General features: G+C 42.1%; 1 protein-coding gene across 4 annotated transcripts in view; it reads left to right on the top strand.

Moving 5' to 3' along the window:
* sybu (syntabulin (syntaxin-interacting)) overlaps positions 1–24130 on the top strand; it is a 129404-nt gene that overhangs the window by 47486 nt on the left and 57788 nt on the right. For all 4 annotated transcript variants that reach the window (XM_063066145.1, XM_063066132.1, XM_063066121.1 and 1 more), the window contains one exon: positions 3506–3700. In XM_063066145.1, the coding sequence (XP_062922215.1) occupies positions 3506–3700 (195 nt within the window). The remainder of the gene's footprint in view (positions 1–3505; positions 3701–24130) is intronic.

The following is a 24130-nucleotide window of genomic DNA, read 5'->3' as shown; positions in this document are numbered from 1 at the left end:
TGTTAAACACCAGTTTTTCCTGTGCGCTCTCCCCTTTAAATACTTGAAAACTACATCAATCTTTCTATTCCGACCCTCAGTTGCCAAACATGAACCCAAGACATTTATCAAAAGTCCTGTGGAGTTTTGTCAAGTGTAGTTAGTGAATATGCCATAGACTTGGAGTGAACACAAAATGCTTGAGCACAAATGTGAAGTTGTATAAAATGTAGGTGAGTTCCAATTTGGGGTATTCGGTGCAGTTCTGGTCACCTACGTATAGGAAAGCTGTCAATAAGATTGAATGAGTACAGAGAAAATTTACAAGGATCTTGCCAGGATTTGAGCACCTGAGTAGGGAAAGGTTGAATGTGTTAGGACTTTGAATTGAATGATCTTTATTGTCATTATACATAGGTACAATGAAACTCTATTTGGCTTCCTCTCAGGCAATTAATTTAATCCCTGGATTGTTGAAGAGTGAGTGGAGATTGGAATGAGATATACAAAAATATGGGGGTATAGAAAAATTTAATGCAAGCAGGCTTTTTCCACTACGGTATGAACCATAGAACACTACAGCACAGAAAACAGGCCATTCGGCCCTTCTAGTCTGTGCCAAAACATTATTCCACTAGTCTCATTGATCTGCATCCAGTCCATAACCCTCCAGACCTCTCCCATCCATGTACCTACCCAATTTATTCTTAAAACTTAAGAGTGAGTCCGCATTTACCATGTCAGATGGCAGCTCGTTCCACACTCCCACCACTCTCTGAGTAAAGAAGTTCACCCTAATGTTCCCCCTAAACCTTTCCCCTTTCACCCTAAAGCCATGTCCTCTCATATTTATCTCTCCTAATCTAAGTGGAAGGAGCCTATTCACGTTTACTCTGTCAATACCCCTCATAATTTTGTAAACCTCTATCAAATCTCCCCTCATTCTTCTATGCTCCAAGGAATAAAGTCCTAATCTGTTCATTCTTTCCCTGTAACTCAACTCCTGAAGACCCGGCACATCCTTGTAAATCTTCTCTGCACTCTTTCAATCTTACTGATATCCTTACTGATAGTTAGGTGACCAGAACTGTACACAATACTCCAAATTTGGCCTCACCAATGTCTTGTACAACCTCCCCATAACATCCCAACTCCTACACTCAATACTTTGATTTATGAATGCCAGGATGCCAAAAGCCTTCTTTACAACCCTGTCTACGTATGACGCCACTTTCAGGGAATTATGTATCTGAACTCCCAGATCTCTTTGTTCCTCCACACTCCTCAGTGCCCTATCATTTACTGTGTATGTCCTACCTTGATTTGTCCTTCCAAAATGCAACACCTCACACTTGTCTGCATTAAATTCCATCTGCCATTTTCTGGCCCACCCCTCCAGTTGGTCCAGATCCCTCTGCAAGCTTTGAAAGCCTTCCACGCTGTCTCCAACACCTCCAGTCTTAGTGTCATCAGCAAACTTGCTGATCCAATTTACCACATTACTATCTAGATCATTGATATAGACAACAAACAACAATGGTCCCCGCACAGATCCTCGAGGCGCACCACTAGTCACAGGCCTCCAGCCTGATAAGCAATCATCCACTACACTCTCTGCCTTCTCCCACACAGCCAATTTCAAATCCAGTTTACAACCTTGAGATCAGTCCAAGAGATGATAGGTTAAGAGTGAAAGGTGAGATATTTAAGGGTAACTTCATTCAGGGGAAGGTGTGTGTGTGTGTGTGTGTGTGTGTGTGTGTGTGTGTGTGTGTGTGTGTGTGTGTGTGTGTGTGTGTGTGTAATGAGCTACCAATGGAAGTGGCAAATACTGGTTTGATTTCAACATTTAAGAGAAATTTGGATGACTACGTAGGTTAGAGGTGCATGGAGGGCTATGGTTCAGGTTTGGCTGGATGGGTCTAGGCAGAATAACAGTGGGCAGAAGGGCCATTTCCATGCTGTTGTGCTTTATGAATACGCCATAGATTGGAGTGAGCACAAAATGGTGAACTTCCATTTATAGTACACCACAAAGAGCAAAGCAGTTAGAACATGCATTCCATCAGTAAAAAAACATGGAAGTATTTGCTCAATGACATTCAAGTAGACATTCATTTGCATGGTTTCTCAACCCTATATACAGCAGATTACACTGGAGAAGACAGAACAAATCTCAAATTGATGACAGTATCAAAGCTGCGGCATTGCGTACAGCCATTCCTTCCAAATACTCCATTAGCACTCAGTGAGTTCCAAAGGGAGTATTTCAAAAATTGCTTTCATATATTTGAGGTGCTATTGAATTATAAAAATGTAAATGTTTTAATTCAAAATTAGTGTTCCAAATAAATAATAAGAATAGAAGTTGAACATTTCGTTGTCTCTGTGCCTAGCATTTCTAATATAGTTCTCCTTTAGTGACAGAGACTCCAGCCTATGGACTTTACATTTTTAGAGAAACTATCAGAATATCTATTTTTTTTTCAGTGTTTAGTTACTTTGAACATTTGTTGTTACCTACCAGTTTCCTGCTGTGAATTTGCCTGGTTTTCTTTTGAGTGGTTGATGGCCCTTTGGAAAAGTAAAGCAGAGATTCCTGGGTGTAAATTCTCAGGATTGCCCTGATACTTTTGAAAGTCGTTGCACAATAAAATAAAAGCAACTAAGAGAGGAATGGTGTCGGTTATCAAAGAATGAAAGGTGTATGGGGTAACCTGGACAGCGGTTTCACTGGAGACCGATAGCTGAACTTCATTTGAATAACAAAGGCTGTTAATTGGACAGATTAATGTCCTGACTAAAAGATGTGAGAATTTCCCACAGGCGACGGCAGCCATTGAGTGGGTCCTGCTGGTGGAGGCTGGGTGCCAATGGTATTGGAGGTATCTGAATCACACAAACCAAAATAAACCCTGACCAAGATGGCAGAGCCTGTCATTGAAATGTCGGTTATAATCGATACCTGTACCTGGCTGGAAACCTGAGAAGAGTTTATTCTCCTCCTTATGGGGAAGGCCGGGGAGTTAGGCTGAGGGGGGGAGAAAAGGATCAGCCATGATTGAATGGCAGAGCAGATTCGACAGGCCAAATGGCCTAATTCTACTCCTATGCCTTATGTTCTTACTTGCTAGACTATACCCTTTACCCAGTCACTGGTCCTCCTACATTCCAGTCTGACCTTCAATGGGATGACTGGATGGAGTAGCCACCACTGTGCCAGTCCCCCAGTCCCTCCAGTCGTTCACCACTCACCAAGGCTAAATTTGAAAATCCATGCTGTGTACACTACTTTTATGATCATTATCTTCCGTGCCTCTTTAAAGAGAAGATTGATCTTACAGTGCAATGAGAAACAACGCAAGTGATTTGACCCCTTTTAATTCCTATGTCATTTATTTCTGGCCAAAAGTGCTGTTTAAATCAGAGCTTTAGTGTCTATAAAAAAACCTCTCCCTTTTACCCTTCATTTTCTGCTTGTTAGACTCTTGAATGTGATCATGTACTTTGTTGATCTTTTGAGCAGATGATACTGGATGTCCCAGCAGCCAATCGGTGTCCCCAGTGAAATCCCCTTCAAAGCTGACCAGTATTCTATTAACCATTCCTACGGTGAATGAAGAAGAGAGAGGAAGGAAAATTGCCTCTGGAACTGTAGCGGAGTGGAACAGTCAGCACATCAGACATAAGAGGGAGCAGAAGTCATGCCTGGTGCAGCCAGGTAAGGATCAGTACTTGAAGTTTATTTGTAAAATAATGGCACATATAATCTGATGGATGGGATTGTAATAGTACTCTATGAATTTAGTGCTTTTCTCCAGATTTAGAGCTGTTACGGGAGCTTTGTTGACTGGCATTATAAATCTTGACTTTGATTTAGGTATTTTTAAGTGAGTATGATAACATTGTAATGGGCCGTTTCATAACTCCTTAAATTTTGATCATTATAAATTATAATAGTTGTGATATTTACTTAAACTGGAAAAATGTTCTGTATAAATAATTATTTCTCTTAAGGAGCACTTGAAAATTGGGTTTGTCCTGGTCATGTCACATGATAGCACAGTGTGCAGTTCAAAGTAAATTTATTATCTAGGTACATATACGTCACCATATACAACCCTGAGATTCATTTTCTCTGCGGGTAATCGTAGTAAATACCAGGAACACAAGAGTTCAAAGGAAGTTCATGAAAATGATTCTGGGATTGAAAACCTTGTCATATGAGTGTTTGATGGCTCTGGGCTCTGAGCGTCATAGGAAGTCATTCCTGCCTGTGGCCATCAAACTTTACAACTCCTCCCTTGGAGGGTCAGACACCCTGAGCCAATAGGCTGGTCCTGGACTTATTTCCTGGCATAATTTACATATTACTACTTAATTATTTATGGTTTTATTACTATTTAATTATTTATGGTGCAACTGTAACGAAAACCAATTTCCCTAGGGATCAATAAAGTATAACTTATGAGTATGACTATGACTACTCACTGGAATTCAGAAAAATGAGGGGTGATCTCATTGAAACCTATCCACTGTTGAAAGACCTCGATAGAGTGGACGTGGAGAGGATTCTTTCTATGGTAGGGGAGTCTAAGACCAAAGGACACAACTTTAATTTAGAAGGACACCCTTTCAGAACGGAGATGAGGAGGAATTTCTTTAGCCAGAGAGTGGTGAATCTGTAGAATTCTTTGCCACAGGAGGCTATGGTGGCCAAGTCATTGGGTATATTTAAGGCAGAGGTTGATAGATTCTTGATTAGTCAGGGCATGAAAGGATATGGAGAGATAGCAGGAGATTAGGACTGAGAGGTAAAATAGATCAGCCATGATAAAATGGTGGAGCAGACTCAATGGGCTAAATGGCCTAATTTTATTCCTATATCTTATCGTCTAACCACAATAGAATCAATGAAAGACTGCATCTAAAAGAATGGATAACAACCAATATGCAGAAAAAAACACCAGTGGTGGTGGTATCACCACAGCATTTGAAAAATGTTTGTGAACTCAAGTCGTTCGAAAAGAGTACATCATACTGTAGAATTTGGTCTGCAGAAAGAGAACAAAATAATAACCAAGTGAAAAGAATATAATGATCTGAGAATGTAATATTGTGTTGCAAACAGTTGTGGGCAGTAAAAAGACACAAGATTCTGCTGATGCTGGAAATCTAGAGTAACACATGCACAATGCTGGAGGCGCTCAGCAGGTCAGGCAGCATCTGTGGAGGGCAATAAACAGCTGACATTTTGAGCTGAGACCCTTCATCAGGACAGGAAAGGAAGAGGGTAATAGCCAGCTGTGAGAGAAATAAGGAAGATGCTAACAAAATATTAAAAGTATGATGTTGTAAAATAGCTTTATAACAGGAAAATTGCAAAATCAGATTATTTATTTCTGCCTATAGATGCTGCATCTAGTCTGTACCAAGCAATTAATCTGCCTAGTTCCATTGACCTGCTGACCTGCACCTGGACCATAGCCCTCCATAACCCTCCCATCCACATACTTATCCAAATTTCTCTTAAATGCTGAAATCGAACCTGTATCCATCACTTCCACTGGCAACTCGTTCCACACTGTCATCACCCTCTGAGTGAAGAAGTTCCCCCCATGTTCCCCTTAAACAATTAACCTTTCACCATTAATCCATGGCCTCTAATTCTTGTCTCACCAAACCTTAGTGGGAAAAGCCTGCTTGCATTTGCCCTATCTATACCCCTCATAATTTTGAATCAAATCTCCCCTCACTCTCCTACACTCCAGGGTATAAAATCCTAACCTATTCAACCTTTCCCTATAACTCAGGTCCTGAAGCCCTGGCAACATCCTTGTAAACTTTCTCTGCACACTTTCAACCTCGTTGATATCTTTTCCGTAGTAGGTGACCAAAACTGCACATATTACTCCCGATTTTCCCAAAGCCATTCAATCATCAGGTGAATAGTGTTATAGTTACCTGCAAGTGCCTTAACACCAAGGACAAAGACACCATCTTGCTTAATCCTCCATCCAGCAACCTAATCATTTCATCCTGACGCTACTGTTACACTGCATCTTCAGTACATAGCAGCTACACCGTGCACCAAGTCTGCTTGGGCAGGTCCTTCCAGACTTCGCACCTTGAAGGGCAAACTCATCAAGAACGATGATGAGACGGAGTACAGAGGAGCGGCTGGTGGACTGGTGTGAGAAGAGCAGCCTAAGCCTGAACGTGAAGAAGACCAAGGAAATCATTGTGGACTTGGGGAAGGTGCAGACGAAAGATCCCTGTCTGTGAATACATGGCTCCTCTATGGAGAGGGTAAAGTGCACCAAGTTCCTGGGGGTTCACATCACAGATGACCTTACCTGGTCCCTTAATATCACCTCCCTGAATAAGAAGGCACAGCAGCATCTCCACTTCCTAAGAAGATTAAGGCAAGCAAGGCTCCCCCTTCCTCCATCTTAACTGCATTTTTCAGGATTACCATTGAGAACATTCTGACAAGTTGCATCTCCATCTGGTATGTGAGCAGTCGAGTATTGCACCAAAACTCCCTACAGAGGACCATGAGAACAGCTGAGAGGATCATAGGGGTCTCCCTACCATCCATCAGGGACATTTATCAGGAGCGCTGCATACGCGGGGCCCTTAATATTATCAAGGATCCCACCCACCCATCCAGCATCCTCTTTGACTTTCTACCATCAGGCAGGAGACCACAATGCATCAAAACAAGAACAGTGAGGACGGGAAACTTTCTTCACTCAAGCCATTAGGCTTCTGAATTCCCTGCCGCACCATTTTCAGTGTCACTGGTTAATCTGTTCTGTACCTTCAAAAATATTTAAATTATGCACTTTAATTTGTTTATTTATGTGTAGATTATGTGTCTATTTGTCTGTAGATTCCATCATTACTTTCATAAGTTATTATATGTTATGCATGTATATATACTACAGTGCTTTACACCCTGGTTCACCTTGGTCTCATTTCTATAAATATTATATGGTTATATGCAGTATATACATAGGTAAATGACCATAAACTTGACTTGACTTGAATCCAGTTCTGGGAGAAATGAAGAAGATGCTATCAGAATATAAAACGTGAGATGTTGCAAGATAGCTTTATAATGGGGAAATTATGAAATCTGACATTATTTAGTCGGGGGCGTGGGAGTTAGAATTGAAGGCTCTGGTTGACTTAAAGTGTAGAGTCATGATTTGGATAGTAGGTGGACATAAAAAGAGATTGATCATTTTATGCAGAGGGATGGGTCAGCTGGTGGTGATGTTACAGGTTTGAAATCACTGACGTATGTCATGAAATGGTTTTGCAGCAAATATAACATTTCTAAAAATGGCAGTGAACTGAAGGGGAGCGTGGTAAGAGAGGAGACTGGATCTAGAAATTGGTTAGTAATTAGTTCTTCATTGTGCTGACAGAGAGGTCTGGCATTCTGGTTGTCTTAGGATGTCCTTACAATGGTACCCAGCCTAGTGCTACTGCTCCACAGAATGCTGATTCACTGTACTGCTGTTGGTTGTGCAGTCTAACTCCTGCAGGCACAAAATTCACTGAAGTTGGAGGGCGTGTTTGTGTGAGGAAAAAGACATCTGGCATTCCCTCAGCAACACAGAAGCAGTAGTTTTGGTTGCTAAGCTTTTTGTCTCAGACTTCTCGACTGGGTGAGCAAAGCAGAGAGGCAGAGACAGCAACTTCCTTCGCATCCAGCATGAGGGGCTGAGAGAGACTGAGATCCAGGCAGGCTGTTAACACACTGAATCTGAATCCAGAATTCTATCTTTGAAATGCTGCCACTTCAGTGCAGTACCACATGTCAGCCAAGATACACCCCTGATCTCCTCAGTGCCGACTGGTTGCTTCGCCAGCCTGAGCCTGTTTAAAACCCGTAGCGAGTCTCTGGATGTTGCTTTGGCCATTCAGTCCTGTGGCAGTTTGATATTTCAACTGGATCGATTGAACGACCCTCTAGAACAAGAAGATGGGTTCTTGACCTCACAATCTACGTCGTTATGATGTTGCACCTAATTGTCTATCTACACTGCACTTTCTCTCTCACTGTTGCACTTCATTCTGCACTCTGTTGTGATGAATTGATCTGTTCACATACAGTGTCTATAGGGTTGAGGAATGGGGCAGTTGATAAACAAGTCGGTGCAGTGTGTAGCGAGACTGTGAGGGAGGACAGTCAGATGATAGGGCAAAATTGCAGTCAGTGGGATGAGTTGAAATATGACATGGGGGCAAAATCAAAAAGCTGATGAATATAGACTGTAGGTGTTATAAGTCCATAAGACAAAGGAGCAGAAGTAGGCCATTCAGCCCATTGAGTCTGCTCCGCCATTTTATCATGAGCTGATCCATTCTCCCATTTAGTCCCACTCCCCCGCCTTCTCACCATAACCTTTGATGCTCTGGCTACTCAGATACCTATCAATCTCTGCCTTAAATACACCCAATGACTTGGCCTCCACTGCTGCCCGTGGCAACATATTCCATAGATTCACCACCCTCTGACTAAAAAAAATTTCTTCACATTTCTGTTCTGAATGGGCGCCCTTCAATCCTTAAGTCATGCCTTCTCATACTAGACTCCCCCATCATGGGAAACAACTTTGCCACATCCACTCTGTCCATGCTTTTTAACATTTGAAATGTTTCTTTGAGGTCTCCCCTCATTCTTCTAAACGCCAAGGAATACAGTCCAAGAGCAGACAAACGTTCCTCATATGTTAACCCTCTCATTCCCGGAATCATTCTAGTGAATCTTCTCTGTACCCTCTCCAACGTCAGCACATCCTTTCTTAAATAAGGAGACCAAAACTGCCCACAGTACTCCAAGTGAGGTCTCACCAGCGCCTTATAGAGCCTCGACATCACATCCCTGCTCCTATACTCTATTCCTCTAGAAATGAATGCCAACATTGCATTCGCCTTCTTCACTACTGAGTCAACCTGAAGGTTAAGTTTAAGGGTATCCTGTACGAGGACTCCCAAGTCCCATTGCATCTCAGAACTTTGAATTCTTTCCCCATTTAAATAATAGTCTGCCCGTTTATTTTTTCTGCCAAAGTACATAATCATACACTTTGCAACATTGTACTTCATTTGCCACTTCTCTGCCCATTCTTCCAATCTATCTAAGTCTCTCTGCAGACTCTCCATTTCCTCAGCACTACCGGCCCCTCCACCTATCTTCGTATCGTCAGCAAACTTAGCCACAAAGCCATCTATTCCATAATCCATTATATTTGAATGGATGCAGTATATGGAATAAGGTAGATGATCTTGGCACAGCTAGAGACTGGCAGGTATGACTTTGTGGGCATTGCTGAGTCATGGCTGAAAGAAGTTGAGACCTTAAAATCCAAGGATACATATTGTATCAAAAGGACAGGCAGATAGGCAGAGGAAGTGAGATGACTACTGGTTAATAAAAATGAAATCAAATCCTTATAAAGAGGTGACATAGGATGATGTAGAATCCTTGTGAGCAGAGTTAAGAAACCGCAAAGGTAGAAAGACCCTGATATGACTTATATACAGGCCTTCAAAGAGTAGCCAGCCTATGGGATGTAAGTTACAATAGGAGGTAGAAAAGGCATGTAAAAAGGGCAATGTTATGAAAGTCATGGGGGATTTCAATATGCAGGTAGATTGGGAAAATCAGGTTGGTGCTGGATCCCAAGGGAGGGAATTTGTAGATTGCCTACTAGATGGCTTTTTAGAGCAGTTTGTGGTTGAGCTCACTAGGTGAACAACAATTCTGGATTGGGTGTTGTGTTATGAACCAGAGTTGATTAAGGAGTTTAAGATAAAGGAGCCCTTTAGAGGCAGTGATCGTAATCTGATAGACTTCACCTTGCAGATTGAGAGAGAGAAGATAAAGTCAGATGTATAAGTATTACAGTGGAGCAAAGGGAATTGTAGAAAAGCACTGATCAAAGTCGATTGCAAGGGGATACTAGCAAGGATGGCTACAGAACAGCAATCCTGGAGTTTCTGGGGGCAATTCAGAAGGTGCAGGATAGATACATCCCGAGATGAAGAAATATTCTAAAGGGCGGATGAGGCAACCATGGTTGACCAAGGAAAAGGAATTGACATAGGAAAAGTGAGGGCATGTGATATAGCTAAAATTAGTGGGAAGTTAGAATCAGGGTTCTGAAAGAGGTCACCGAAGAGATTGTGGAGGCATTAGTAATGATCTTTCAAGAATCACTAGACTCTAAGATGGTTCCGGAGGCCTGACTTCAGTGGTTGGGATGATGTTGGAGTCCATAGTGAAGAATGAGGTTTCCGAGTACCTGGAGGCACATCATAAAACAGGCCAAAGTCAGCATGGTTTCCTAAAGAGGAAATCTTACCTGACAAATCTGTTGCAATGCTTTGAGGAAATAACAGGCAGGATAGACGAAGGAGAGCCAGTCCATGTTATTTACTAGAATTTGCAGAAGGCCTTTGACGAGGCTGCTTAACGAGGTAAGAGACCATGGTGTTACAGGAAAGATGCTATCATGGAAGACTGGCTGACTGGCAGGAGGCAGGAGGTATTTGGAATGCTTTTTTTCACATTATATGTCAGTGAATAAGATGACAGAATTGATAGCTTTGTGACCAAGTTTGTGGACGATACAAAGATAGGTGGAGGTGCAGGTAGTGTTGAGGAGGCAGGGGAGAATGGACAGGGAAGTGGCAGACGGAATATTGTGCAGGGAGATGTATGGTCATTCACTTTGGTGTAAGGAATAAAGGCGTGGACTATTTTCTAAATGGGGAATGAATTCAAAAATCAGAGGTGTAAAGGGACTTGGGAGCCCTTGTGCATTGTACCCTAAAGTTTAATTTGCAGGTTGAGTTGGTGATAAGGAAGGCAAGTGAAACGTTAGCACTCATTTTGAGAGGACTGGAATATAAGAACAAGGATGTAACGCGGAGGGTTTGAGGGATTGGTCAGACTGCTGTAGGAGCAGGTGTGGGCCCCTTGTCTAAGAAAGAATGTGCCGGCACTGGAGAGGGACCAAAGGAGGTTTGCGAGAATGATCGCAGCAATGATAGGGCTGACGTGTGAGGACTGTGTCATGGCTGTAGGGTTGTACGATTGATTGATTGACTGTGGACTTCAGGAAAGGGAAACGGAGGGAGCACACACCAATCTTCATCGCGGGATTAGCAGTGGAAAGGTGCCAGCAGTTCCAAGTTTCTGGGTGTCAACATCGCGGAAGGTCAATCCTGGGCCTAACATACAATTACGAAAGGGCACGACAGCAACTATATCACACTAGGAGTTTGAAGAGACTTGGTATGACACAAAGGGCTCTTTGCAAATTGCTACCGGTATACCAGGGACAGCATTCTAATTGTTGAATTACCGTCTGGCATGGCTGGGCCACTGCACTGGATCGGGATAAGCTGCAGAAAGTTGTAAACTCAGCCAGCTCCATCATGGATACTAGCTTCCACGGCATCAAGGACACCTTCAAAAGGCGATGTTCCATCGTTAAGTCCTCCCTCCCCCATCACACAGGACATGGCCTCTTCTCACTGCTGCCATCAAGGAGGAAGCACAGGAGTCTGAAGACATGCATTCAACATTTCAGGAACAGCCTCTTCCTGTCCACCATCTAATTTCTGAATGGACAATGCACCTATGAACACTACCTCAGTATTATTAGAAACATAGAAAAACTACAGCACAATACAGGCCCTTTGGCCCACAATCTTGTGCCGAACATGTACTTACTTTAGAAATTACCTAGGGTTACTCATAGCCCTCTATTTTTCTAAGCACCATGTACCAGGAGTCTCTTAAAAGACCCACACACCCCTATAATCCACAAGTTTTGATTACTTGTGAATTTTCATCAGAAACTCCTTGCAAGACTCATTCTATTTAATATATGCATATACACTTTTTGTAATTTATATGTTCTTTTTATTATTATGTATTACAATGTACTGCTGCCACAAAAACAACAAATTTCACGACAACATGAGGAATTCTGCAGATGCTGGAAATTCAAGCAACACACATCAAAGTTGCTGGTGAACGCAGCAGGCCAGGCAGCATCTCTAGGAAGAGGTACAGTCGACATTTCGGGCTGAGACCCTTCGTCAGGACTAACTGAAAGAAGAGCTAGTAAGAGATTTGAAAGTGGGAGGGGGAGGGGGAGATCCAAAATGATAGGAGAAGACAGGAGTGGGAGAGATGGAGCCAAGAGCTGGACAGGTGATTGGCAAAAGGGATATGAGAGGATCATGGGACAGGAGGTCCAGGGAGAAAGAAAAGGGAGGGGGAAACTCAGAGGATGGGCAAGGGGTACAGTGAGAGGGACAGAGGGAGAAAAAGGAGAGAGAGAGAAAAAGTGTGTATATAAATAAATAACAGATGGGGTACGAGGGGGAGGTGGGCTACACATGCCCTTACACTTCCTCCCTTACCACCATCCAGGGCCCCAGACAGTCCTTCTAGGTGAGGCGACACTTCACCTGTGAGTCGGCTGGGGTGATATACTGTGTCCGTTGCTCCCGTTGTGGCCTTTTATATATTGGCGAGACCCGACGCAGACTGGGAGATCGTTTCACTGAACACCTACGCTCAGTCTGCCAGAGAAAGCAGGATCTCCCAGTGGCCACACATTTTAATTCCACATCCCATTCCCATTCTGATATGTCTATCCACGGCCTCCTCTACTGTAAAGATGAAGCCACACTCAGGTTGGAGGAACAACACCTTATATTCCATCTGGGTAGCCTCCAACCTGATGGCATGAACATTGACTTCTCTAACTTCCGCTAATGCCCCACCTCCCCTTGTACCCCATCCGTTATTTATTTATATACACACATTCTTTTTCTCACTCTACTTTTTCTCCCTCTGTCCCTCTCACTATACCCCTTGCCCATCCTCAAATTTCACGACATATGCCAGTGATACTAAAACTAATTCTGATCCCATCGGGCAGAAGATCGGGCCTGATTACACATGCCGGCAGGTTCAAGAACAGCTTGTCACCTGCTGTTATAAGACCACTGAATTATCTCCCCCGTAGGATAAAATGGGCTATTGACCTCACAATCTACCTTGTTATGTCCGTACACTTTACTGTCTACCAACAGTGCACTTTCTCTGTAAGTATAATGTTTTATTCTGCATTCCGTTATTGTTTTACCATGTACCAACTCAATGCACTGTATGAGTGGTAAACAAGTTTCTCACTATATCTTGGTGCATGTGACAATAATAAACCAATTTCTAAATTAATTTATCTATTCCATTGTTTCGGGGGCACTAGTGGATGGTTAACACATCAACCAGACTCCCGTGTATGAGTGGTTTGAAACAGATGACGGTATACTTTTGGATTTGCATGCCATTGCAATAAATGGACAGACAATTTGAGATTACACCAGGTGTGAGCTGCTTGGAGAAGGATAGAAATGTTTTGGGTCCATTGTGGATTTGGGAATCCATTCATGGACCCCCGTCTCTCAGACTGTCAGAGATAGTTCCTACTGAGAGCAAATTATTAGTGGAGTGTGTTTGGTATTTTTTCATGTAAAGATGATTTTCTTTTTAGGTTATTTTGGTTCATCTTTGGGTCAAAGTTCCATCATTGCACGTCATCGTATTTGAAAGTGAAATTTAATATATTCATATTTCTAATATTTGCATATACCAATCATGACATCCAAAGTATGAAGGATCTGGACTACCAGCCAGCACTCTATTTTTATAGTATGCAAATAAGATCTCTTAGATGTCTGCTCACCTGTGTTGATTTGTGGTCACAAACTTACATGATAAGAAAATGCGCAGTTCAGGGATACAGGGAGAAGGCAGAAGATTGGGGCCGAGGGGGAAATTGGATCAGCCATGATGAAATGGCAGAGCAGACTCAATGGGCCAAATGGCCTAATTCTCTTCCTATATCTTATGGTCTTGTGGTCATGCTGCTACAGTGGAGCGTGGAGAAGTTGGCCTTCCTGTCTGAATGCCAACATTTCTATTTGCTGTAAGTAAAGTGCTCCAGTTGTAATTGCTGTTCGGTCCTATAACATTACAAGTTGGACAGTGCTTGTCAGTTTTATGTAGCAGCTGATAAACCTGGTGCAAGAAGCTCCTCCCTCCACTTGAGCTAAATTCACAAGGTGATGCGCCAGCAACTTGCATTCCAGTTCCAAGCTTCAGTTTCAACAAAGTTCATTGAATAGTGTCTTCTATTTTACGTGTGTAGCAGAAGCAACCTAGAACAGACTTAATGCTCCACCCAAACATGACATTCACATCAGGGGAAAGCCCTCCTGAGCACATCTACAAGGAGCACAATCACAAGAAAGCAGCATCCATCATCAAGGACCCCCAGCATTCAGACTATGCTCTCTTCTTGCTGCTGCCATCAGGAAGAAGGTACAGGAGCCTCAGGTCCCACACCACTAGGTTCAGGAACAGTTATTATGCGTCAGCCTTCAGACTGCAGAACCAACATGGATAATTTCACTCACCTCAACTCTGAACTGATTCTGTAACCTATGAACTCACTCGTAAGGACTCTACAACTCATATTCTTAATATTAATTTATTATTATTATTTATCTTTGCATCTTTGCACAGATTGCCTTCTTTTGCACACTAGTTGTTTATCAGTCTTTGTGTGTTGCCTTTCATAGATTCTATTGTATTTCTTTGTTCCACGGTGAATGCCTGCAAGAAAATGAATCACAGGGTAATATTTGGTGACATACACTCAGTGGTCACTTTGTTTAGGTACACTTATTAATGCAAATATCTAATCAGCCAATCATGTGGCAGCAACTCAATGCATAAAAGCATGCAGACACGGTCAAGAGGTTCAGTTGTTGCTTAGACCAAATAGGGAAGAAATGTAATCTAAGTGACTTTGACGGTGGAATGATCATTGGTGCTAGATGGGGTGCTTTGAGTATCTCGGACACTGCTGATCTCCTGGATATTCATGCCCAACAGTCACCAGAGTTTACAGAGAATGGTGTGAAAGACAAAAACATCTAGTGAGCAGTAGTTTTGTGGGTGAAAACGCTTTGTTAATGAGAGAGGTCAGAGGAGAATAACCAGTCTGGTTCAAGTTAACAGGAAGGCAACAGTAACTCAAATAACCATGCGTTACAAAAGGCCACACCTTGAAGTGGATGCGCTACAGCGCCACAGACATCTGTACGCTACTTTATTAGGTCCAGGAGGTATCTAACACTCTGTCATTGTCTTTTGTATCTTTCTGCACATTAACTCTGGAACCGTAACTGATTGGAACATTAAACTCATTTAGACATAAGAGAGAGTAGAAGTGCAGTTCTCATGATGCTATGATGGTGTAGATAGAGTGGACAGCCAGAGACATTTCTCCAGGGGTGGAAATGGCTAATACGGCGGTGGAGGGGGGGCCTTAACTTTAAGGTGTTTGAAGTATCGGTGGGGGGGGATGTGAGAGACAGGTTTTGTTACAGATTGTCAGTGCATTGTGACAAGTTGCTAGGGATGGGGGTAGAGTCAAATACAATGGGGGTATTTAGGAGATTGTTAGATAGGCAAATGGATGAAAGAAAATGGTGGGCTATAAAGGAGGGAAGGGTTAGATTGTTCTTTGAGTTAAGGAGTCGGCACAACATCATAGGTCGAAGTGCCTGTAATGTGCTGTACTGTTCTATGTTTTATTCATTGCTATAAGGCATAGCAAGATAACTATTGGTAAATTGCACATCGTGCTCAGGATGCATTCCCATGAATGAGTTTTAATGGAAGGAGCACTAACAGGAGTCATTACTCATTATATAGCAAGAAGCATCAGTTGTGCACTGAACGTGACTGCTGCAAACTCAACAATGATTCATCCTCGCATCAATGTGAGGAGGCTGCCTGTGGGGGGGTTGTTGGCGTAGGACAGGCTTGGGTGAATCTTGCATTGGCTCAGCGCTGACATGAGTTGGAAGTTGATGCCCTCTCTCTTTGCTTGGCTGCACATTGCTCCTAGCCTGAGATTTCCTCTGTGGTGACAAATCTAATGGCAGTTCCCAATCACTGAGCTTGTGCAGCCAAATCCCTCGGTGTTATAATTTCAGAGGATCTGTTCTGGACCCAGTGCATAAGAGCATTTATGAAGAAAGCAGGGTAATGTCTCTACTTAGTCAGGTGTTTGCGAAGATTTGGCATGATGTGTTAAACTTTGACAAACTTCTAGAGATGTGTAATGGAGAGTACGTTGACTGGCTGCATCTCAACCTGGTATGGAAACACCTATACCTTTGAACAGAAAATCCTACAAAAAGTGGTGGATACAGCCCAGTCCATCACCGGTAAAACCCTCCCCACCATTGAGCTCATCTGTGCGGAGTGCAATCGCAGAAAAGCAGCACCCATCATCAAAAACCCCACTATCCATGCTATGCTCTCTTCTCACTGCAGCCACCAAGAAGAAGATATGGGGGCCTCAGGACCCACACCACCGGTTATTATGACTTAAGGATTGAAGGACGCCCATTCAGAACAGAAATGCGAAGAAATTTTTTTAGTCAGAGGGTGGTGAATCTATGGAATTTGTTGTCACGGGCAGCAGTGGACACCAAGTCATTGGGTGTATTTAAGGCAGAGATTGATAGGTATCTGAGTAGCCAGGGCATCAAAGGTTATGGTGAGAAGGTGGGGAAGTGGGACTAAATGGGAGAATGGATCAGCTCATGATAAAATGGCGGAGCAGACTCGATGGGCCGAATGGCCGACTTCTGCTCCTTTGTCTTATGGTCTTATGACCCCTCAACCATCAGGCTCTTAAAACAAGTGGGGACAACTTCACTTAACTTCACTCGCCCTATCATTGAACTGTTCCCACAACCAATTAACCCACTTTCAAGGACTCCTCCATCTTGTTTTCTCGATATTTATTTATTTATTATTATTATTCTTTCTTTTGTATTTACACAGCTTGTTGTCTTTTGCACCTTGTTTGTTTATCCATCCTGTGCAGTCTTCAATTGACTGTATTATGGTTATTGGATTTATTGAGTATGCCTGCAAGCAAATGAATCTCAGGGTCATATACGGTGACGTACATGTACTTTGATAATAAATTTACTTTGAAGTAAGTTTGACAGAATTTTCATTTCCATTTTGTAATTATTTCAGCATTTTTGAAGGTCTGATGATTTTACTTGTGAATTTATATTTTATAAGTAGAAATATTTTGTCAACAATATTTTCAATAGATACAGATAAAATTCAGAATCTGGTTTATTATCACTGACATACACTGTGAAATTTGTTGTTTTGTGATGGCAATACAGTGAGTACATAAAAATTACTATAAATTACAATAAAAGTATATTAAAAAGTTAATAGTAAAGAGAGAGTAAAATAGTGAGGTGGTATTCGTGGGTTCATGGAACGGAGGGGAAGAGGGTGTTCCTAAATCATTGAACATGCATCCTTGGGCTTCTACACCTCCTCCCTGATGGTAGTAATGAGAAGAGGGCATGTCCTGGATGGGTTTTTTTAGTGTGTCGCACCAGACAGTCAACTGTTCTTGTCTGGCACGTGTAGTGTCAGGATTGGTCTCCATTGGGATTAACAGGGTCATGATATGAACGTTCCTGACTCGACCCCTTTTTTTTTTAACGAGGCCAAGTGGCTAGCTCGATGCTCAACCCGGCACGGATGGAAAGCGTACTTGGGGGGTGGTGGTCCGACTTGGATTCGAACTCGGGAGTTTTTGCTCCGGAGTCCGGCACTGATGCCATTGCGCCACCAGCCGGCTCGTCCTGGATGGTGAGGGATCTTCATGATGAATGCTACCTTCTTGAGGCATTGCTTGTTGAAGATAGCCTCCCAAGACTGGCGGAAGGGCTTCAGCCTAAAACATCTACTGTACTCTTTTCCTAGATGCTGCCTGGCTGGCTGAGTTCCTCCTGCATTTTGTGTGTTGCTGGGGTTTCCAGCATCTGCAGATTTTTTCTTGTTTGTTCCTAAGACTGGCGTTGAACGAAGTGATTGCACAGCATACGGTTCTCGTTACAGCCGCCTCTATTTGAAGACAGGTCCATAAAGTTTTATCTCCCTATTTAACTTCTTATTCCATTTTTAATCTATTAAAATCATATGGATTTAACTTCCTCTATGTGGTGAGTACAAGTTGGTGGGATTGTAGTCAAAATGGAGTGTGGACATGAACTTCTTTAGAGTCATAGAAAAGTACAGCACAGAAACAGGCCCTTCAGAGCAGCTGGTCTATGCCAAACCATTAATTTGCCTAGTTTCACCAATCTGCACCCAGGCTATATCCCTCCATACCCCTCTCATCCATGTACTCATCCAAATTTATCTTAAATTTTGAAATCAAATCAACATCTCCCATTTGCGCTGGCAGCTCAGTCCAAACTTTCACCACCCTCGGAATGAGGTAGATCCCCCTCGTGTTCCACTTAAACCTTTCACCTTTCACCCTTAATCCGGGACCTCTAGTCATAGAATTACCCAATCTCTGTGGAAAAAGCCTGCTTACATTTACCCTTTGTAATTATTTTGTAAATGTCTACCAAATCTCCCCTTAACCTTCTCTGTTCTAGGGAATAAAGTCCCAACCCATTCAATCTTTCTCTGTAACTCAGATCCTCATGCTCCAGCAACATCCTTGTAAATTTTCTCTGCACTCTTTCAATCTTATTTACTTCTGTCTGGTAGGTAGGTGACCAAAACTGCACACAATACTCCAAATTAGGCCTTTCTAACATTTTGTACAATTTCAACATTACATCCCAACTCCTGCACTCAGTACATTGATTTATGAAGGCCAATGTGCTAAGAGCTTTCTTTACAACCCTAGCAACCTATGACAGTACTTTTAAGGAATTATGGATCTGTATTTCCAGATCCCTCTGTTCTACTGCACTCCTCACTGCCCTACTGCGACAGATTTACCAAAGGGAGCATGTTGGTCCTCCCAAAGTGCAACACCTCACTCTTGTCTGTACTAAATTCCGTCTGCCATTTTTCCAGCTGGTCCAGATCCTGCCACAAGCTTTAATAGTCTTCTTCGCTGTCCACTACACCCCCATCTTGGGTGTCATATGCAGATTTGCTGACCCCATTTATTACATTATCATCCAGAGAACAACAGACCCAGCACCGATCTTTGCAGCACACTGCTAGTTACAGGCCTCCAGTCAGAGAGGCAGACATCTATTACCACTCTCTAGCTTCTCCCTCGAAGCCAATGTCTAATCGACTTTACTTCCTCATCATGAATACGAAGCGACTGAACCTTCCTAACCAACCTCCCATGCTGTCACAGTCTATGTAGACAACATCCACTGCCTTACCTTCATCAACTTTCCTGGTAACGTTCTTGAAATATTCAATAAGCTTGGTTAGAACATGACATACCACACACTGACTACACCTAATCAGTCTCTGTCTATCCAAGTACTCATATATCCAGTCCCTTAAAACACCTTCCCAGTACTGATGTCAGGCTCATTGGTCTATAATGTCCTGGCCTACTGTTTAAACAATGGAACAACATAGGCTATGCTCTAATCCTCCAGCACCTCACCCGTGGCTGAGGATATGTTAAATATCTGTGCTAGTGCCCTTGCAATTTTTCCACTGGCCTTTCACAGAGTCCAAGGGAACACTTTGCCAGTCCCTGGGAATTTATCCAACCTAATTTCCCTCCAGAAAGCAAACACCTCCTCCTTTGTCATCTGTATCGGGTCCACGACCTCACTGCTGTTTTGCCTCACTTCCATAGACTCTGTGTCTGTCTCCTGAATAAATACAGACGTTAAGAATCCATTTAAGACCTCCCTCATCTCTTTTGGCTCCACGCATAGATTACCACTCTGATCTTCCAGTGGATCAATTTTGTCCCTGGCTATACTTTTGCTCTTAACATATCTGCAGAATCCCTTAGGATTCTCTTCACCTTGTCTGCTAGGGCAACTGCATGCCTTCTTTTAGTTCTCCTGATTTCCTTCTTCAGTGTCCTCTTGCATTTCTTATACTCAAGTACTTCGTTTGTTCCTTCAATTATCTCCTTCTTTTCCTTAATCAGGGCCTCAGTATCTCTCAAAAACCAAGGATCCCTAAACCTGTTAGCATTTCCTTTTATTCTGACAGGAACATACAAACTGTATGCTCAAAGTTTCAGTTTGGAAGGCCTCTCACTTACCAAGTACACTTTTTGCCAGAAAACAACGTGTCCTTCCTCATTTCAGTTTGATTGACTGTATTTTACATTAAAGAAAGGTCTCCAACCTCAGACTGACCAGAGTCCTCTTTAAATAGGTTCTTCTGGCACCATCAGCATTCAGTCGTTCAGTCTGTTCGTTTACCCTACAGTCTCTGAGGATATAGTTGAGCTTTGCTGTCAAGTCGAACAGCAGCTGGAGGCAAGCGCCTGCCTGTTAAACCTTGGGTCTCTCTTGTCAAGTTTTTTTTCATTTTCCCAACCGCTGTTCCACAGCCTGAACAATTAACTTGTGCTGCAGGCATTCACTTGGGATCCTGACAGCAATTCAGTTTGCACAATTTTGCACCCAGGTGCGTATGTTTCCTCAGGAGTGCATGAGATTAACGTTGTCTCTTGAAGGGATCAGAGCTTTCATACCAGAAACAGGAATCCATCGTCATTATTAAATATTAATATTTTACAGAGCCAGTTTATATGTGAACATTAATGTAACTAATGATGCACTGTTTCAAAGATCAAGGATCAGTTTTATTCACCATATACATTTACATGTATTAGGAATTTGCCATGGTGCATTGGCGTGACATGCAACAAAAACAGCAACATTCAAAAAATTAAGAATAAAGAGTTATATAAAAATAAACCTGAGATTAAAGTACAGATATGCAATAAAATGTGCATAAATACATAAATACCAGTATGTATTTACAATGTAAACAGCATTATAGAACTTGGTTTCAAGTTTTACAGTGCAGGGACTCAAGTAATAAATGGGAGGGGGGAGGTGGTTAATCAATTTAAGTTCCTGGGGAGACAACTTTAAAGATGGCATAAAGTTTTTTTGTTTTAATAGCACTTTCCAGATGGGAGCTATTGGAAAAGGCAGTTTGCTGGGTAGGTAGTACCTGCAGTGAACAAATAATTACTAGAGAGAAGGTTCTTGGGAAACTGAAAGGTCTGAAGGTACATAAGTCACCTGAACCAGATGGTGTACACCCCAGGGTTCAGAAAGAGGTGGCTGAAGAGATTGTGGAGGCATTAGTAATGATCTTTCAAGAATCACTAGACTCTGGAATGGTTCCAGAAGACTGGAGAACTTGCAAATGTCACTCCACTCTTCAAAAAGGGAGAGAAGCAGAAGAAAGAAAATTATAAGCCTCTTGGTCTGGCCTCAGTGTTGGGAAGATGGAGTCAATTGTTAAGGATGTGGTTTTTTGGGTACCTGGAGGCACATGAGATAGGCCATAGTCAACATGGTTTCCTCAAAGAAAAGTCTGGCCTGACATATCTGTTGCAATTCTTTGAAGAAATAGACAAAGAACCAGTTGATGTTGTGTACTTGGATTTTCAGAAGGCCTTTGACAAGGTGCCTCACACAAGGCTGCTTAACAAGCTACCAGCCCATGGTATGGAAGGAAAGATTCTAGCATAGATAAAGCAGTGGTTTATTGGCAGGAGGAATAGAGTGGGAATACAGGGAGCCTTTTCTGGTTGGCTGCTGGTGACTAGTGGCGTCCACAGGGGTCTGTGTTGGGACTGATTCTTTTTACATTATATGTCAATGATTTGGGTGATGGAATTGATGGCTTTGTTGCAAAGTTTAAATACAATATGAAGGAAGGTGGAGGAGCAGGTAGTTTTGAGCAGGTAGAGAGGCTACAGATTAGAAGGACGGGCAAAGAAATGGCAGATGGAAAACAGAGTCTGAAAGTGTATGGTCATTCACTTCAGTAGAAGAAATGAAAGTGTTGACTATTTTCTAAGTGGAGAGAAAATACAAAATACTGAGGTGCAGAGGGACTTGGGGCCCTTCTGCAGGGTTCCCTGAAGGTTAATTTGCAGGTTGAATCTGAAGTGAGGAAGATAAATATGATGTTAACATTCATTTCAAAGGACAAGAATATGAAAAGCAAGGAGGTAATGTTGAAACTTTATAAAGCACTGGTGAAGCCTCACTTGGAGCATTGTGAGCAGTTTTGGGCTCCTTATCTTAGAAACAATGTGCTGAAACTGGAGGGGTTCAAAGGAAGTCCACGAAAATAATTCTAGGTTTGAATGGCTTGTCATATGAAGAGAGTCTGATGGCTCTGGGCCTGTATTCACTGGAATTTGGAAGAACAAGGGGTGACCTCACTGAAACCAGTCAAATGGTGAAAAGCCTTGATAGAGTGGATCTGGAGAGGATGTCTCCTGTGGGGAGGAGAGTCTAAGACCAGAGGACACAGCCTCAGAATAGAAGGGTGCCATTTTAGAACAGAGATGAGGAGGAATTTCTTTCACCGGAGAGTGGTGAAACTGTGGAATTCATTGCATAGGCAGCTGTGGAGCCAAGACAGTATGTATATTTAAGGCAGAGGTTGATAGATTCTTGATTGGTCAGGGCATGAAGGGATAAGAGGGGAAGGCAGGAGATTGGGGCTGAAAGGAAAAATGGATCAGCCACAGTGAAATGGCAGAGCAGACTTGATGGGCCAAATGGCCTAATTCTGCTCCTATATCTTATGGTCTTATAATTAGTATAACAGATATTAAAAAGTTCAGTCTTTAAAGGGTTTGTCAATTGTATAGTTGAACATATTTACGCCAAGATTTAAATCAAACTAATTGCTGAGGCCAATATGCATCTTGATTCAATTGAATGACATTAATGAAAAGTAATCATGTAACAGCATTGGGAACAAAGGCAGAAACTCACAGCCCTGAAAATTCTCCTGTTCCATCTAGTTATAATTTCCATCGCTGTGGGCTGAAGAAAGAAGATTTTTTTGTAGGGTTGAACTTCTATGGTTTTTGGAAAAGTTATGTTCAGTTGCACGACATAACACACCCATCGTAATCCCTTTTGGAAGATTTGCTTGTGTGGAGTAATCCATGCCAATCCATCAAATAATTCAAATTGTGGAAAATAAATCTATGTATTTTTATCTTCAGTTTATTATATTTCCAGGCTTGCGGTCCACTTATAATAGTTTAATGAATTAGGAAAGAAAAAGAACTCAAAAATCTGAGCAATATCAGTAACGTAATGGGAGTATTGATTATGAAAATGAAGAGTGAAGAAATGGAATCTTCCTCATCAATTTTGGCTCGCATAGGACTACAGTGATCTGTTGCCATGCAGGAACAGTGCTGTTTATCAGCTGCATTCCCTGAAGAGCTGGCCTTTTTCCGATAGGCTCGTTTTTATCCCTTCATTCTCCGTTGTCATGGCAAATCATATGGTTAAAATATTGAAGAGGCTTTCTCTGGATAACAGCAAAGAATTGTGAACTGGCTGGAAAGAAAATAACAGGGTGGACCTTGCACAGTTATGATAGTCATAGAAAATAATAGATGGTGAAATAAATAAGTAGAAACTTATTCTCCAGAGTTAGTTTTCATTGGATTTGAATTTAGTCCAGTAAAAGATTACCCAGTTTGGGTTTAATCATTATTCAGCTTGCTTATTTCTTGCCTAAACGACCACTGAATAAATGCTGGGTTTAAAAGCACAAGGAGAGAAACAAAGGACAGTATTTTATCCATCAACAGTAAAGAAATTGTTCTTGTCACTGTCCTCAACAAGTCCAAAAATGCTTCAGTGAGCCGTGAACTGCAGATTTCTCCTCGCTTGACAAGTGCTGCTGTTTAACATCTTGTGCAGAGGATCTGTGGCATCTAGCAACAGTGACATCACCAATCAGGCAGAGCAGCCAATCACCTTTCACAGGCGGCAGTCCAGAAACTAAAGTATGTACCTATTCTATTTAACTACCAGTTTAAATACTTTACAGTAAAATAAAGAAGGAACTTGCTCAAGAGGTTAAGGAAAAAACTGACAAACCATAATCTTTTAAGAAAGATTGAAATATTATTTTAATCTGTTCAGAATCTACTGACTTTCCTGTAATTTAGAAACATAGAAAACCTACAGCACAATA

This window comes from Mobula hypostoma, chromosome 1, assembly GCF_963921235.1.
Source record: "Mobula hypostoma chromosome 1, sMobHyp1.1, whole genome shotgun sequence".
Lineage (NCBI taxonomy): Eukaryota > Metazoa > Chordata > Chondrichthyes > Myliobatiformes > Myliobatidae > Mobula > Mobula hypostoma.
Note: the sequence above shows the minus strand (reverse complement) of the source record. Positions and strands in the feature narration are given on the sequence as shown.